General features: G+C 43.5%; 1 protein-coding gene across 1 annotated transcript in view; it reads right to left on the reverse strand.

Annotated features, from left to right (window-relative positions):
* The window catches only part of rxraa (retinoid X receptor, alpha a), a 269,828-nt gene that overhangs the window by 32,936 nt on the left and 219,463 nt on the right, over positions 1–17,429 (reverse strand). Inside the window, 3 exon segments of the mRNA XM_080743804.1 lie at positions 2,625–2,794; positions 8,714–8,893; positions 13,361–13,511. Of these exon segments, the coding sequence (XP_080599930.1) occupies positions 2,625–2,794; positions 8,714–8,893; positions 13,361–13,511 (501 nt within the window).

Raw genomic sequence — 17,429 nt, forward strand, 5'->3', positions numbered from 1 at the left:
GGATAGGGTGGTCCCCAGTTAAAATATGATTATTTTGGGGGTCGCGGACTGAAAAGGTTGAGAAACACTGCTCTACCGTTAGAGAGAGAAGAGTCGAGTCACATCAAGACCGTCTGTGAACTCATTACCCTGCTACCCACGTTACCCTACACACAGGAACAGGAAGATTGTGCAAAGTTACCACATTTACCACAAAATGGCGGCAGAACTTTCAACTTTCAGCACATGGCACATGCACCGAGTTATGATCATTCTAACGGCTCTCTGGATGGCCTAGCCGGCTAGTACTGTATGTGGACCACAAACACACCAAGTGAAACCTCCCTCCCTCTTCCTGTTTTGTCCCACTATGCTGACTAATACAGTGTTTAACAACACATTTGGGTCTGAATGTATTGTACGATGTGTACTACTGCATGTGGTATTCACCTGCGAGCTGCATGTGCGTGCGTGCATGCGTGCGTGCGTGCGTGCATGCGTGCGTGCATGTGTGGGTGTGGGTGTTATACCACTGACAGTGAAAACAAGTGCTGCGTGGTACTATACTCTGATGTTACTTGCCACTATTTGCTCTTTTCCTATTAGAAAAGGTCGTCTAGGTCAGCTAATTACAAGGACAGGTGCGTTGGAGTCAAACACAGACTAGATTTCACAATAATGCTCACCACCTACGTACAAGATCGACCCTCAACAACCAACCTCCCACTACCTCTCTGACCTCCTCCACCGCCATTCCCCCCCTCCCCCCCACCCTCTCACTCACAATCTCCTGGTGGTCCCCCAAACAAAGTGATGAACCCTGGGTGACAGGGCCTTCTCAGTTGCGGCCCCTTCCCTATATGGAACTCTGTCCTAGCTCACATCTAAGCTGCCCCCACCCTCGCCAAGTTTAAAACCACCCTCAAACCCCAACTCTTCAGACTCGCATTCGCAGACTCGCATTCCCCACCTAATCCACTTTTTTCCATTTGCATTTTTAACAATTTAGTTTTGCTTACTTCTTTTTACTTGTTATTTTCTTAATAAAGTAGTTTGTATTAGTGTGGTTGCTATAGACAACAGAGTGAACACATTGTTCACTGTGTTCTAGGTCACTTTTATGCCAGCAAAATTGAACCTGTTTTTAGTTAACCTTTTAACTGAAGTTATCTCTCGGACAATACTATTGTCCGATCATTGATTATATTATAATCAATGATGACCAATCAGACGCGAAAACAGCCGACCTGCAGGCTGCTTGAAGGTCGACTGTAAAAAAAAAAATCAAACCTAGGTTCGAAGTGAAGCGGTGGACAGATAAAACCTCTATTCTGAATGTATTTGTGGCTTACTACATTTTTTAAACCCTGAAGGCCAAATTATCATGTGAAGCTTGACCAATCCTCAAAGTATCCATTCATCTAACCGGGAGGGACATCGACATTTTGCTTTTTGAAAAAGCCTATTCATTCTGGACTGATATTTTACACGTACGGGACAGGAAAAATCTGTTCATTCTGGCCTGGAGTGACCATATATGGACATAAGGTAACATACTTTGTGTTTTTGAAAAACCCTGTTCATTCTGGACTGAGATCACCATATATGGTAATTAAACGGACATTCTGTGGGACAGGAAAAACCTGTTCATTCTGGCCTGGAGTGACCATATATGGACATAAGGTAACATACTTTGTGTTTTTGAAAAACCCTGTTCATTCTGGACTGAGATCACCATATATGGTAATTAAACGGACATTCTGTTTTTGAAAAAGCCTGTTCATTCTGGACTGAAATGACCATATATGGGCGTGATACACACAAAGCCATTCATTGGAAGCGGTTTTCACCGCTTCAAAAAAAGAGTCCTACAGTGAGGTATACTGTACTAGTAAGACACCTCAGGGCGACAAGCGAGTGATGTGGACATCAGGGATCTCCATATATGGGCATAAAAGGGATTTGTTCCCCTGGCATCACAGGGATCTCCATATCTCCATACATGGGCATTAAAGGGATTTGTTCCCCCTGGCATCACAGGGATCTCTCTAACAGGGCATCATTAATATTGATGACATCAGGGAACTCCATATATGGGCATAAAAGGGATTCTGTTAGTGTGACATCACAATGAAGCCAGAGCGTGATGTCAGAGCCGGCAAACCCATTCTGGTAGAGTGGTTCCCCTGACATCACAGTGACATCAGAGCATGATGACATCATTATGACACATTTTTGTACACGGAGACAAGCTGTGACATTTCTCATGGTAAACTGCGACCTTCGGTCGCAATAAATCAGGCTTTTAACACATCTCGCCGATTCTAAAAACGCTTTCTAAATCTTGACCTAAGTTTGCAGAAAAACTTCAAACTTACATTATGTCACTGTCAGGCAGAAATCTTGTACTCTATCTCCAAGTTTCAAATTTGTATGTTTTGTTTTCTTAAAAACACCACTTCATCATACAAAAGTGTCGCACAAAAGTAGTGAAAATAGCAGATCTACAAGCACATTGTGTGCTTGTAGATTGGCTACAGATATACTGTACATAGCAGCAAGAACCCCAAAAGGGGGTTCCCGTCTTGAAAGTTACAGTATAGTCACAAAACAGGGCTCCCGTTCCAAAATGGGTTTTAACTCACCGAGTTGGAGGGCACGCCCAGGTTGGTCTCGATGTAGGTCTCCGTCTTGGGCTCCACGGCCTGCTCGGCCTCCAGGATCTTCTCCACGGGCATGTCCTCGTTGGCACTGCTGGTGGACTCCACCTCGTTGTCATTCCTGTCCTTGGCTCGCTGGCGCTCCTCCTGAACGGCTGCGTGTAATAAAACTGGTTCCGGTCACTACTGCTGCATATATATGCACACACAATGAATGTCATACCACAGCTACCATTTCGTCACTGTCGGGACAGAAACCTTGTATCTCCAAGTTTCAAATGTGTACATTTTTTCGCAAAGCAAAGCCCTGCTTCATCATACAAGGCCGTCGCACAAAAGTAGTGAAAACAGCAGATCTACAAGCACACAACGCCTCGCAGCGCAAGGCGTTGTGTGCTTGTAGATCGGCTGTTTTCACTAGTTTAAATCATTTTTTTAAATGATAAATGCAAAACGAACAGTTTTGGACATACAAGGTTTTTCATCGGACAGCGACGATTTGCTCCTTTTTTTACTCAGTTCTTCTAACACATACACGTGAATACATACATGTACAGATACACACACATCGCCCCCCAAACATGGGCGAACAGACAGACTGTTCTGGGTAGCGGCACTGCGGCAGTGATGTTAATTCTGTAGCTTGAAACATAAAGCTGCTGTATAGAATTCAGTTGGTTGCAAACTATAATGACGACTAGGGTTATACAACAATTGTTCATGGTATATTGGTCCAGAGCAGTGTTGCTCAAACTTTCAAGGTCTCCTCAACTCTGACAGTGTATAATTATGTTTGATAATAATATCATAATTCATAACAATTTAATTGAAAAGGAATGACATAATGACAACAGTAACCCTGGTGTCCATATTTGGGGAATAATGTGTCAAAACCTTTCCTTTTCTTTTTTTTTTCCTTCTTTTTTCCACAAATCAAATGTATACATGCAGTACAACTGCCTCCCTCAGTGTGCATCTCAAGTGTACAAACAGTGCAGCACAGCCCGCTAAGCGTCATGCCAGTAAACATATCCAAGGCAGAATCATCAATAATTGCTTTGGCAGCGTGGACGGAATGCATTGAGGGACCTTTAAAACCCACATTACGCACAACACAGCGATGTGCAACAGTTCAAGGACTAACCCTCAGCCTCCCTATCAAAGAGATGTGTTTTTCATGTAGAATGAAATGACAAACAGCCAGCTCCTTTTGTACACAAATCACTTATCGACATATAAATAACGCATGGAGTGTCACTCCTCATTTGCGGCGTGACTCGCCGTCAGATACCCGCACCGTGACAGAATGGCTTTCAAAGAGCACGCAGAGACATCAATGGAGACTTTGTCTAATAGTCGTCCCGTCCTCCCCCTCCCCCCTCCTCTTCTTCGATGTAGTGTAAATAAATGTCTACTTGAAGTAAAGCCTTGTGTTTAGGTTTTTTTCCCTCCGTCTCTCTGTCATCCGATTGGTCTGGCAGAGTAGACACTCAGGAAGTGGTTTGCGTGCTGAGCAGACATGGAGACTCACTTCGACCGAGGCAACAGAAAACCGCACCTCCAACCCTCAAGAGAGGTTGAGAAAGATGCACGCTTCTGCGTGTGTGTGTGTGTGTGTGTGTGCGTGCGTGCGTGCGTGCGTGCGTGCGTGCGTGCGTGTGTGTGTGTGTGTGTGTGAGCGCGCGCAAGCACCGGTGCACATGTGTGTGTGTATGTATGGGTATCTTTTCAGAAGGCTGCAGGCCAGCAGCCTACTTCTTCTAAAAACCACCAAATGAAACTGTGGCTTTTTTATGTGTTTGTCTTCCACACAACGATTAATAAAACCTTTTTTACTGCGGTTGTAGTTTTTTATAAAAGAACATAGAACATATTGTCCTTTATGGGAGAAAATAATATTGAAGCACATACAATACATACTGTGTGTGAGTGTATATTTATTTATACATATATATATATATATATATATATATATATATATATATATATATATATATATATATATATATATATATACACACACACACACACACACACAGTATACTGTCTATATATATATATATATATATATATATATATATATATATATATATATACAGTATGTGTGCAGTCTACATGCTTGAACATGCTCGCATGCATTCGCGCACGCGCGCACGCACACACACACACGCACGCGCACACACAAACACACACACACACACACACACACACACACACACACACACACACACACACACACACACACACACAGACACACACACACACACACACACACACACACACACACACACACACACACACACACACACACACACACACACACACACAGCTTTCTTGCCACCCCCTTCTCCTGTTTCTATCCCATGTCCTGAATCACAGAAATGGGGGGGTGAAAACGGGGCCTGCAGTGGTGTGGTGTGGTGGTTGGGGTTCTAGGGAAGGGGGTGGGGGTGGGGGGCTGAGGCGGGGGGAGTGGGAGAACAAGAGAGAGTGAGAGAGAGAGAGAGAGAGAGAGAGAGAGAGAGAGAGAGAGAGAGAGAGAGAGAGAGAGAGAGAGAGAGAGAGAGAGAGAGAGAGAAGGGGCCCCACTTTAGAGGAACTGCTGTCTGGCGGTAGAGGTCAGCCCAAGGGTAGAATACTTGTGTTGGAGTCAGGGAGAGGTGAGGAGGGCTGAAATCATGTTAGCTTTATCCCCCACCCCACCCCACCCCACCCCTCCCTGCCCTGACTGGGAGAGCATAAATTCATTTAATCCTGTTTTTCTGCGGATTCGCTTAGCCTTTTGGGCTACCGCGCTGCCTTGTTCTTCTGCTGCTCAGCCCTAGGGGTACGGTGTGGGGAAAGCTTACGCAGCGCGGAGCCGAGGTGAAAAAAAGCGAGTAAATGATAATACCGTTGTTGTCGGGCGGAAACCTCCTATCTCCGAGTTTCAAATGTGTACGTTCTTTCGCAAAGTAAAGCCCTGCTTCATCATACAAGGCCGTCGCAACAAAAGTAGTGAAAACAGCAGATGTACAAGCACACAACTCCTCGCGGTGCGAGGCGTTGTGTGCTTGTAGATCGGCTGTTTCCACTAGTTTGAATCATTTTTAAATGATAAATGCAAAACTAACGGTTTTGGACATATAAGGTTTCCACCCGACAACGGTAATATCCTTGAACGGAGTAGCAAGCCCCACAATGATAGAAATAAGAGCGGGTGGAGGAGGGGGGGGGGGGGGGGGGGGCTGTTGGGCGGGGTGAGGTGGGGGGATCGGAGGTGGAGGGCCAAGTTGAGGTCAAGACAAATTGGTCTGGGAAAAGCTACTAAAGAATCCACCTATCATAGCCAACTAGTGTTCTTATTGTGTTTGTTCTGGGACTGACACTTATCCTACAAAGAGTTTGTGAATGTGAATACCTGCGCGGCCTCGCACACACACACACACACACGTGCAAGCACACACACGCACACAGTCTGTGCTCCAAATATAGAAATCGTATCGTATCGTTAAGGCCCTGTATCGATATCAATATTTAGTTTTATTTTTTATGTGCTCATTTAACCGGAGTCCCCCCGGGGTTTATACTAGGCCCCCTCCTTCTTCCCTCTACACGGCAAAACAGCGGATCTACAAGCTGAGTAATGCATTGCATTGTGACCTTGTAGATGTTTTCACGGAATGTTCGCCTCAGAATAGGGATGCTATGGTCCATTAAATGTATTTATATTGCACTAAGCCCTACCCTACATACTGGTAAATCCCTCTTCAGGGAGAAAGAAATGAGAGGAGAGTGGAGAGGACAGCGGAAAACTAAAGCTAGCCTCTGACTCTCTCAAAGCCCATATTGGCAAGATTTCTTTCTCTTTATCGTGTGGCATTTTGGTCATTTGGGCCATACAGTATATCAGCAGACACAACCAAGGAGTGGCACCGTGGCAGTGGCCAGGCATTAGAGTGGCTGTCCTGGAATGGAAAGGTTCCCAGGCAGTTGTGTAAAGTAACTAAGTACATTTACTTAAGTACTGTACTAACCCTTACAGGACCATGACATGAAGCAAAGGGCTCTTACAGAGGGATCACACATTCGTTGTTGCTTTAGTTATCCATCAGGCACAACATCCTGAGCCAAAGGTACTGTAACCTTGCCGATAAATCAACAAGTGAACATCTTATTTAATAGCATGGCCTTGCTTTAAAGTACTATTACAAACTGTCCATCAAGCTAGCAAGTTTATATTGCTGTTGACAATGTGGTTGTTTATTTCGGCTCTGGCCACAAATAAGTCCTGAAGAAACTATATTATAGTTTCTTCAGGACTCCATCAACAAGAATGTTGCTAAGCAACATAATCTCGACTGGAACTGCTGTATAAATGATAACAGCACTCCCTCTTGTGTGATGTTGCTTAATATCTCAAGAGTGATAAATGTTGTTAATATTATTTACACCAGCTCCAGAAAAGGGTGAGAACCCCTGATTCACACTGGCATGGATTCTCCCCTTTCTCTCTCTCTCTCTCTCTCTCTCTCTCTCTCTCTCTCTCTCTCTCTCTCTCTCTCTCTCTCTCTCCTTATCACATTCTACCCTCTTCCTCCTTTTCGATTCTGGCTCGCCATAATAATTTGTCCTCAAAGATCAGATCAGAGGATTTGTCTTCATTACCGCTTCGCATCTTCTCTGGCCGGAGGTTGTGAGAGACTCCTACAGGTAAACACTCCGCTAATGAGGAACCACGCAAGGTCCTGAAGCCCGCGCTCCCGCCTCCGCTGAGCACACTTAATGCAGGTGGTTCTGATAGATCGCTGCCCAGCGCTTCAACAGCGCCTTTCATTAGGAGGTAATTAAGCGGTGGGGGATGAGAGAGGGCACATGTATGACCTCGCCAACACTGTACCGTGTGTGTGTGTGTGTGTGTGTGTGTGTGTGTGTGTGTGTGTGTGTGTGTGTGTGTGTGTGTGTGTGTGTGTGTGTGTGTGTGTGTGTGTGTGTGGACAGGGAATTACTACTTTGTGGGGACCTCATGTCCCCACAAAGATAGTACAATCGGAGAAAAAAACCTTTTAAATTGTAGTGTCCCACAAGGTGTTTAGGGGTTAGGTTAAGGGTTAGGGTTAGGGTTAAAAATGACTGGAATGTCCCCACAAATATAGTAGACTATGTGTAATGTCCCCACAAAGTAATAATTGCAAACCTGTGTGTGTGTGGGTGTGTGTGTGTGTGTGTGTGTGTGTGTGTGTGTGTGTGTGTGTGTGTGTGTGTGTGTGTGTGTGTGTGTGTGTGTGTGTGTGTGCATGCACAGTGTTAGCGTGTGCCTTGTGCCTGTGAGAGTTACATTAAAACCACTTGAACCCTAGCATCCCTAATCAGGGATGTGATAATAGACGTAAATATCTACCAGCTCACAATGCGCCGTGCTGTGAGCTTTCAGAACGCATATTTAGTGGCCGAAGATATTTAGTGTAGAGCACAAACTGCACAGAAGTTGGTCTCTTCTCACTTCCTTCAAAGGTGTTACAAATGATACTAATAAAGGCTCTGTTCCATTTCATGTAGCACAGTGGTTCTCAAACCTTTTATTTCAAGGACCCCCATAACTCTGAATGTACAAATGGAACAAAATAGGTTGCATTTATACACTATCAGAATTACACACCTTTTAAGGGGTAATTTGGAACGCCCAAGGAACTACGAAGGTCACTTTGCAGACCACAATATCAGCACCCTGACAGGCCTGACTCTGTTTGACCAGAATGGAACAGAGCCTTCATCAGTGTGATTGGTAACACCTGTGAAGGAAGTGAGAAGAGACTCAACTTCTCTCCAAAATGGCCACTGTGCATACTATTCATGGGTTGCATTTGTAGTCCTACACCAGCCATTTTGAGGACCAACACAGGTGTTTTGATTAACGTAGAACATTGGTTCTATGCCAATCAGACAAATTGAACACCTGTGTTGGTCCTCAATATGGCCGGTTTAGGACTACAAATGCAACCCATGAATAGCCTATTTAGGGTTGAAGTGGTTGAAACTCAAGAGGTGTGCAGTGTGTTTAGATGGTACTCTATCCTCAACGGCATGTGCTGTACCTTCTCTCTTCATGCCCATGGCCAGACACTTCTGGTAGCGACAGTACTGGCAGCGGTTCCGCTGGCGCTTGTCGATGATGCAGTCCTTGCTGTCGCGGCAGGTGTAGGTCAGGTCCTTCCGTACCGTCCTCTTGAAGAAGCCCTTGCAGCCCTCGCAGCTGTAAACCCCGTAGTGTTTACCTGGGGGACAGAGACGGTGGTGGAAAAAAAGTACTAAAATGTTTTACTCAAGTAAAAAAGTATCAATACTGCAATATGGAACAAGTAAAAGTGGTACAAGTAAAAGTCTGGAATTCAAAATTTGCTTGAGTAAAAGTACAAAAGTGTTGGTATCATCAAAATGTACTTAAATTACCAAAAGTAGAAGGTACACGTTATGCAGAATGTCCAATTTCAAGTTTTCAAACGTAAAGCAATCTTTTGAAAATATAAGATGTACAAGCTCACAATGTGATGTCACGTACAGAACTGCCCATACAAGGACATAATGCACGTGTGTCGTGTTTGATACCATGCGAAGTGAGCGGGCACAGGCGCGATTTGTATTGGTCAAAATGCAATACAATGTACCACAATGCACTGTGACATTGTGCACAGAAAAGTAGATAATGATCAAAAAAAACAAAAAAACAACAACAGACAAAATGGACACATAGGGAACAAAAAGTCGAGAATGAATGAAATAATACATGACAATCAAATGCATCGACCAAAATAGTGGGCATTCAATCTTATTATCTGTTTGCTCTTGCTGCAAATTGCAGATAAGTGCATTGACCGCAGCGTCGTCAATCTTTGCCGTGAACGTTGCGGTACAATAGTGATTCAAAAAGTTCAAGGCACAGTGGATATATAGTCAGCACTGAAATACCCAGTAAGAAATAAAAGAAAATCCTTGAGGACTGCTATGGGATTTTATATAATAGTAGAGTGAACGAAAACCTTTTCGTCTGAATAGTGCCCATACATGAGTAGTGCAAGCAAATAATAAAGGGTTGGCATGACAACCAACTGCCTCTTGATTAATAATACAGAGAATAGGCCTACATTTTAGAGTGGTACTGTGTTTGTTAACCGTGTAAAGACGTGTGGGAGGCTGTTGCTGATGGGTGGAAATTGGAAACCTTATAATATGTCCAAAGCAGTTTCTTTGAAGGAAAATGGAAAAATAACATCTGTTCCAATGGACCCGAAATAGTTATTATCTAGACTTTAGTAATTAAGCTCATAATTACTAAAGACTAAATAAGAAAATCTTTGGTTAAATATTTATAAAACCCACAGACAGACCTATACACTTTCACTCTTACGAAGTTTCACACAAAATAGCAGATCTATAAGCACACAATGCATCATGGTGTGAATCGCGGCGCATTGATCAGCTATTTTCACTACTTTTGCGTCACATCCTTGTACGACGAAGTGCAGCATTCATTTAGGAAAACAAGAGTTTAAATATTGCGACAGTAAAGACACGTAGCAATGTTAGACAAACATTTCCTGTGGAGTTGGCAGGTGTGTCTTTTCCCCACATAATCAACAATTACACCCCCTGTAAAAGTGAACATTTCAAATAGGACCAACTTACCCTGTCAGTGTTTTTGTGATTTATCTACAAGAGTATTGCTTCAGGGTAAGGAATTTCTGTCTGGTAAACATTCAAGAGTCACGCATAATTAATATGGCTGTCCTAAAGGAAGCTAGTTATTGCTCTGAAATGTCTTCTAATGCCTGGATCTTAAAAAAAACAAGTGCCTTATTTTGGCATTGGTATAATCTGAAGATATGTTGCCAATTGTTACATTAACAGCTGGCAAGTTATATTATGCTTGATCCAATAATTCACATAGACTGAAAGACAACTTTTTTACAGGGAAGTTTCAAGGTCTCTCGCACAGCCATTTGCCAGGGAAGATTTACTGTGATGTAGTTAACTGCTATTACTGTATAATGCAGTTTTGACTCACACTGCCTGACCGCTGAGTGGAAAAGGTCCATAACATTCAGAGAAAAGGCTGTGCATACAGTATGAAAGGGCTGTGTGTTTCACCTCCATTAGTAAGATTTAATACACACACAAACCACTGGAGCCCCTTTTTTCTTTATTCTGGACAATGCAGGCTGAGATACAAGATTCCATGTGTCCCTATTCTGGGCATGTCTTAATAGGGTTGCTTGTCCTTACATCAGAACTGAACCCCTTTTCATGCCGCATTTTATTAATTTTAGTGAAGCTAAGGAAAAATGTGCACCATCCATTAGCTCAGATGTGTTGAACAGTATCAAATACATGAAGAAAATCCCGCTCTGCTCACAGTTCTTGCTCGGCAATCGTCACGTTTATTCAAACACTGACATTTCAGTCCCTCTGGACCTTATAGTTAAGAGATAGTCCACCTCTTCTGTGTTCACAGGTGTGAGACAATCAGATTCTCCCGTAGGAGTCTGTCAAAGAGACCATTCCAGACATGAAACATGATTGTGACATCATGACCTGTCACCTCAACACAATGTTATTTACAGAAAATGCACGCAAGTAAGAGATGTACTGTAAACACCGGTTTTGCGGCTTTTATTTTAGTGTGACGTGTTTGACTGGGTGAAACTGACTATTCTAAAAGCACCATTATGTGAAAGAAAGGTAAGTGGTAAACTGTTTTGGACAGGCCTCCTTCATGCAGTAGTACTAGTAACTCCAAGAGTGTTACATTTGTACGCTCTCAGTCCTCTTGCACACCTACTTACAAGGACAGGTGCGTAGGAAAAAACTCAACATGAAAAGAGGGAGAAGTCCCACACACTGTCTTCAGTTACAAAAGTGCTTTTACTGAACGTTTCAGACCTTCACCAGGTATCTCTCATTCGCTCTCAGAGTTAAATGAACACTAAAATGGATTTTACGGTGGCAGACATTCTCTAGCCTGGAGCCAGCCTGTTCGCTCCGTTCCACATTTTGTATTGTCTCTACGCATCTGTGATGCGTAGAGACAATACAAAATGTGGAACGGAGCGAACAGGCTGGCCCCAGGCTAGACATTCTCCTCGTCCATATAGAATGGTTTACCAGTGGAGGAAAGACAGCAGGTCTGGAGTCAGTACGGGGGAGTGAAGAGAGCATATCTTCTACTGTATTATCTCAAGCCAGTCAACTCTTCCACAATCTTCGAATGGGATAGAGTCTGTAACTGTGCCTCACAAAAGTTGTGACGGGAAGCTTCAGTATCGCCAAAATATCTTTATATTTGTATTTTGAATGTCTATTTCCGCTAAGCAGCAAGCCACATAAGAGCTCGACTAATTTGGTTTCCAGTAGGACTTACCGTATTTACGTGAAGCGAAATGGAAGTGGGGGAACGGGGGGGGCACATCCACTTTATTTTCTTTGCATTTTTCAGTGCTTCCCACGTAAAGCACAGACTGTTCGGTGGAAGCATTTGAATATTATGTGAGCCGACAGTCTGGCTCCAGAGACTAGTGTATATATGACTGTGTCAGCGTGTGCTTTAACCATTGTGGATACAGTTGCGTTCAGTTTACCTTTGTGTCTTTATTTCCACGTATTAATGTGCACAAAATGTCCCCCGTGGCCCTTCCTCCTGTCATTCAGGTTTATTTTCCAGTGCTGCCTGTATCAAGTCTAAAGCACTTGTAAAGATTGCAAATCTCTGCCTCGGTATGAATCCCATTAGAGTCTGCTTTGAATATGTTCAGTTTGATTTAGGAAAAGTAGCCTAACACTGTAGCGGTGAGCACACTTTTGCGGTGAAGACTCCAACCGATGCACGTGGCTTGCTCATAAAGGCCTTCACTACATCATTCGTTTAATGTGATTGTTATTTGTCTGTATCTCTGCTCCAAGTTCCAGGTATAGTAGTTTGTTCCCCATTCACTCTCAAACTTGGACAGCTTTACGCTTGCTGCACACTAAACAAACACGTTCCTCCTCCTCCTGCATCCTGAAGAACTGATGCAGTTCATGTCATGCCATTTTTGACGAATACCTCAATGTCAATATTGTGCCGATACAGGGTTCCCACACATTTTTACCAATAATTTCCAAAACTTTTCCAAAACTTCCAGAATATTTGAACCAATTTCCAGGACTACCGGTATATAACAATAATTCAGCTCAATAACGAGTCACTTACTCCTATGCACAATGCCCAAAGACAGGTAGTGTATGCCAGTGGTTCTCAACCTTTTCAGGCCGTGACCCCCAAAACAATCATGTTTTAACTGGGGACCCGGCACCCTGACGAGCACTAAGAGTTGAGGAATTTTGTATAACACTGTTCTATTGTGAAAATAGCAGATCTACAGGCTCACAACGCCTCGCAGTGAGCATGTAGATCGGCTATTTTCACAATTTCTGCCTCTAATATTTGACGATTTGTCATTTCAGAGGTATTAACAAAATCAATAACCAAAGACAATGCATAGCTATTCCAGGACCCTTGATAAATTCCAAAACTTTTCCAGTACTGGAAAAATATTTTTCTAATTTTAAAACATTTCCAGGAATTTCATGACCGTGGGAACCCTGCCGATAACATCGTATTGTGATTGTGTGTCAGGTGCATCGGTGTAATAGTTTGGGCCAATCGGCGGTACTCTGTATGCGCGGAGGACGTGGTCGTGGTAACTCACCCGAGGAGCGGTCGCCACAGATGGCACAGATGTGTTTGGTGAGTGACAGGGGGTTCCCACACGGCTGGGGGGGCACCTTCATCACCCCGTTGAGCCCCAGCGGGGGCTTGATGTCCTCCGTGCTGCTGACCGAGTTCATTGGAGAGTTCAACTGAAACATCAGCACACACAAACACACACACGGCAACAGGTCACAACCAGCGTTACATAATAACAAAAATGGGAAAAATATACTTTTTGGGGTATTTTTCTGCTTTTATCCATATAATAATTAGGGAGATCGGTCAGTCAGTCAGTCAGTCAGTCACACAATGCATTATCTATTCACTCGCTTCAGCGACTGATCTAAAATTTAACATGGCATTGGCCATTAGCATTATACACACGGTGACGGAGCCCGAATTTCATTTTTCCCAAATTCTAGCTATTTATTAGCGTTTCTTCACTCTACAGCTCTACAGCCTGTTGTCATGGTTACGGTCCGTTCCTCCAGGCCATGGGATCTGTAGCCCTGGGCCCACACACACCTCTCTCACAGTTAGGAATGTTGCAGTCTCTCTCTCTCTCTCTCTCTCTCTCTCTCTCTCTCTCTCTCTCTCTCTCTCTCTCTCTCTGCATGGGTCACGCATGCAACGGGTGATGTGTGTCTCATCTTCCAACGGGTATGGAAAAATTATGTGGAGCAAGCAAATACATCCTCATACTTCTATTCACCTAATTTTGCTGTTAAATTATTTGTATCCATCATAAATATACACTCCCCCACAGGCCCGGATTTATATGACATGAGGCCCCTGGGCAAGGGGAAATAAAGAGGCCCTCGTGCGCGCGCAAAAATTCCACCTCCGGTCCACCTGACCACACCGTGACCTCACCTTCGGACCGGCCCGTGCATAATCTGACTGTGTATCCTCATTGGCTCATTGGAAGGGTCTAAAGCGGATACAGAATTGGAGTTTGCGTGCATGTGTGTAGCCTATGTGCGTGGAAAGTACCGGATACATAGAGTGGGCGGGCTTTAGACTGCACTAAGCTTTCAGAGCAGATACATGCAGTGCGGCCAGCAGAGCAGAAGCTCTCAATAATAAAACAAAATGTACTGTAACTAAACACAAATATCACTTTATTTGGATTGCAATACTTTAAAATGTCATCATTAAATTTACTCATTCAGGGTCTTTTCAAAATGGCTTCCAAGTTCCACAACGCCTCCCTCTCCATAGACTTCCATGTAATTCATAGTGCACGGATCATGCACGCCCATGCCTAGATCATGCACCACGTGTGTCCACACTGTTCACAGCTTTCAAACAAAAAAATCCGAATGGAAATCCGTTCAGGCATTCATGAGCTAGCAGCCATATGTTTTCTTGAAATGTAAACAAACATGGCTGACATGTTTGTTGGTATGGGGGTTAAAAATGGAATTTCGCGATTGCGATCATGCCTACTACATTTTTTGGGTTCCAAAAAATATTTTTTGAAAAAAATTTTTTTTTTTTTTTTTTTTTTTTTTTTTTGAGGCCCCCCTCCCCTGAGGCCCCTGGGCTCGTGCCCACCCTAGCCCAATGGTAAGTCCGGCCCTGCGAGTCCCCCATGGGCTGCTCCTTACATTATGATGCTCCCACATATTCTCACACACACACCATGCAGTTACAGTTACTTTCCCCATAACCCACACTCTGCACATATTTTGCAGCACATATCTTCGAACGGGTAAGGTCTAGTTTAATGTAGTTTTTGATAGTGGAGAGAGACAGGAAACAAAACGAGACAGACGGCGACCAAATGACGCCCCTAGTCACAAGGCGTCACGGCCCCCAGGACTCATTAGCAATGACGAAACCATTTCCAATAGAGTAAGGAAGTCATGACGTGACTCGCTCATCCCCCGGTTCCACAGAAGTAATTCTCTATGGAGAATAACATTGAGTCATCTTAAAATCGTCTCATATAAGCATTGTGGCCCAAAAATAAACAAACGGTCTTTGCGATATTGTCGGTGAGGTGGCTCTGTGTGGTTTATGATAGTCAGTCACTCATATTTGATAAATCCTGTTTATAGCGAAAATGTAACTAATTCGGCGACAGTAACATTAGCGTTTTCTCACCATCAGTTGATTCTTCATATCCATATGAGTCAAACCGCTGAGATAATTTGTTTATATTGGAATACAGTTCTTATATGACACGATATGAAAAAGGTCTATGCCATGGGAATTCAGAATGGGGGAAGAAAACCGCGAACCAGGTAGGATGTGTAAATTACGTCACACTTCACTACTCTATTACACTGGCCCATTAAGTCACTAAGCTGACACTACTGTATCTACTGAGCAAAGAAAATCAGTGGGAACAGTTACACAAAGGTATATAAAACTTGTTTTATTTAGCCTATTGCAGGGGTCACAGGGGGTCTGGGACCCCTAAGGGGTCCTCAGAGTTACTACAGGGGGCTGCCAAATCTTTGTGTGATAGGTTGATTCTTTTAAATGAACAACTTGAACCCTCACATCCCTATTCTGAGGAGAACTTTGAGCTTATAGATCGGCTATTTCTGGCAAATAGGTTTGGTGTAGAGGTAAAAAAAAAAAAAATCAAATTTACTAAGTATCAACGTGGTGAAATGTCTGAAAAAACAAATAACATGAAAAACATATTGTCACTGTCGGGCAGAAACCTTGTATCTCCAAGTTTCAAGTTTGTACGTTTTTTCACCAAGTAAAGCCCTGCTTCATCAAACAAGGCTGTAGCACAAAAGTAGTGAAAACAGCCGATCTACAAGCACACGACGCCTCGCACCGCGAGGCGTCATGTGCTTGTAGATCTGCTGTTTTCACTAGTTTAGTTCATTTTTAAACTAACGATCTTGGACATACAAGGTTTCCATCCGACAACGACGATATACTGATAACAGTGCTGTCAAATAAGTCGATGAAAATCCTCAACACAGTTTTATACAATATGAAGCGGGGGGTCCTTCCTTTATCTCCCTCTCAGCTAAGGGGTCCTTGGCCCGAAAACGTTGAAGACCCCTGGTCTATTGCCTGTGTACAAATGGAACCAAATGGATTTATACACCTTCAGAGTTACGGGCCTGTAAAGCCCTTATCAGAGTCTGCGGTGAAGAGCCTATCACCGCACATTTTAGGTGATAAGCTATCCACCTAAAGTGAGAAAACAAGTGGAGGCCATCATAGTCAGTCACAGTGAAGTCCTATCACTGTGACTGACTGATCTAGATCGACCAATCAGTGAACGGGGTGATGGGCCGATCTGTCTGAAAGTAAAAACAGAGAGATCATGTGTCGGGGTTCGCGGTGGATAGCTCTTCACCGCGAGTAATGACGTAATGTTGTAGTTTTATGACTTAAAAAGACTACACTGCCTACTATGATAGGGGCATAAGGGTCCATTTGGAAACCCCTCAAGGAACCCCGAGGGTCCCTGGACTCTGAGAACCACTGGGTAGAGGCAGATTAAATGTGAGTACAGTTGCCGTGCAGATTGTCCTAAGCCGTCAGCTGAATGCAGGATGTTGAAAAGGATATTATGACTTGTAATAGTGAAGCCAGATGAGGCGGCGTCGCAGTAGCACTGTCCTTATCTCTAGAACCCCATTTATAGACGGAAATAGCATCTACAATTCTACATGCTGGAAGAGCTCACAAGCTCACACTGTGATCTACAACATCACAGGGTATACCACACTGGTTCTCAGCGTGTCAGTGTCCGGGGACCCCCAGGGGTCCTTGAGGGGGTTCCAGCGCGTCCCCAGAAAAATGAGGAACAGTATGTACGCTGAAGTCCTAGTTCGTTTTCCGAAATCTTTCTTTGAGAATAGGTGATTCTCGCAATGTATTGCATTGTCTATTTTAGAACAGTTTGGGCAAATCTCTCTCAAATCTGGAACATTTTGCATAATGAGTACTTTCTACTTTTGTACTTTAAGCACATTTTGATGCCAATACTTTTGTACTTTTACTCAAGTACATTTTGAATTCCGGACATTTAATTTTAACAGAGTAGATCTAAATTGCAGTATTGATACTTTTACTTACAGTAAGCA

This window comes from Nannobrachium achirus, assembly GCF_963921795.1.
Source record: "Nannobrachium achirus genome assembly, chromosome: 15".
Taxonomy (NCBI): Eukaryota; Metazoa; Chordata; class Actinopteri; order Myctophiformes; family Myctophidae; genus Nannobrachium; species Nannobrachium achirus.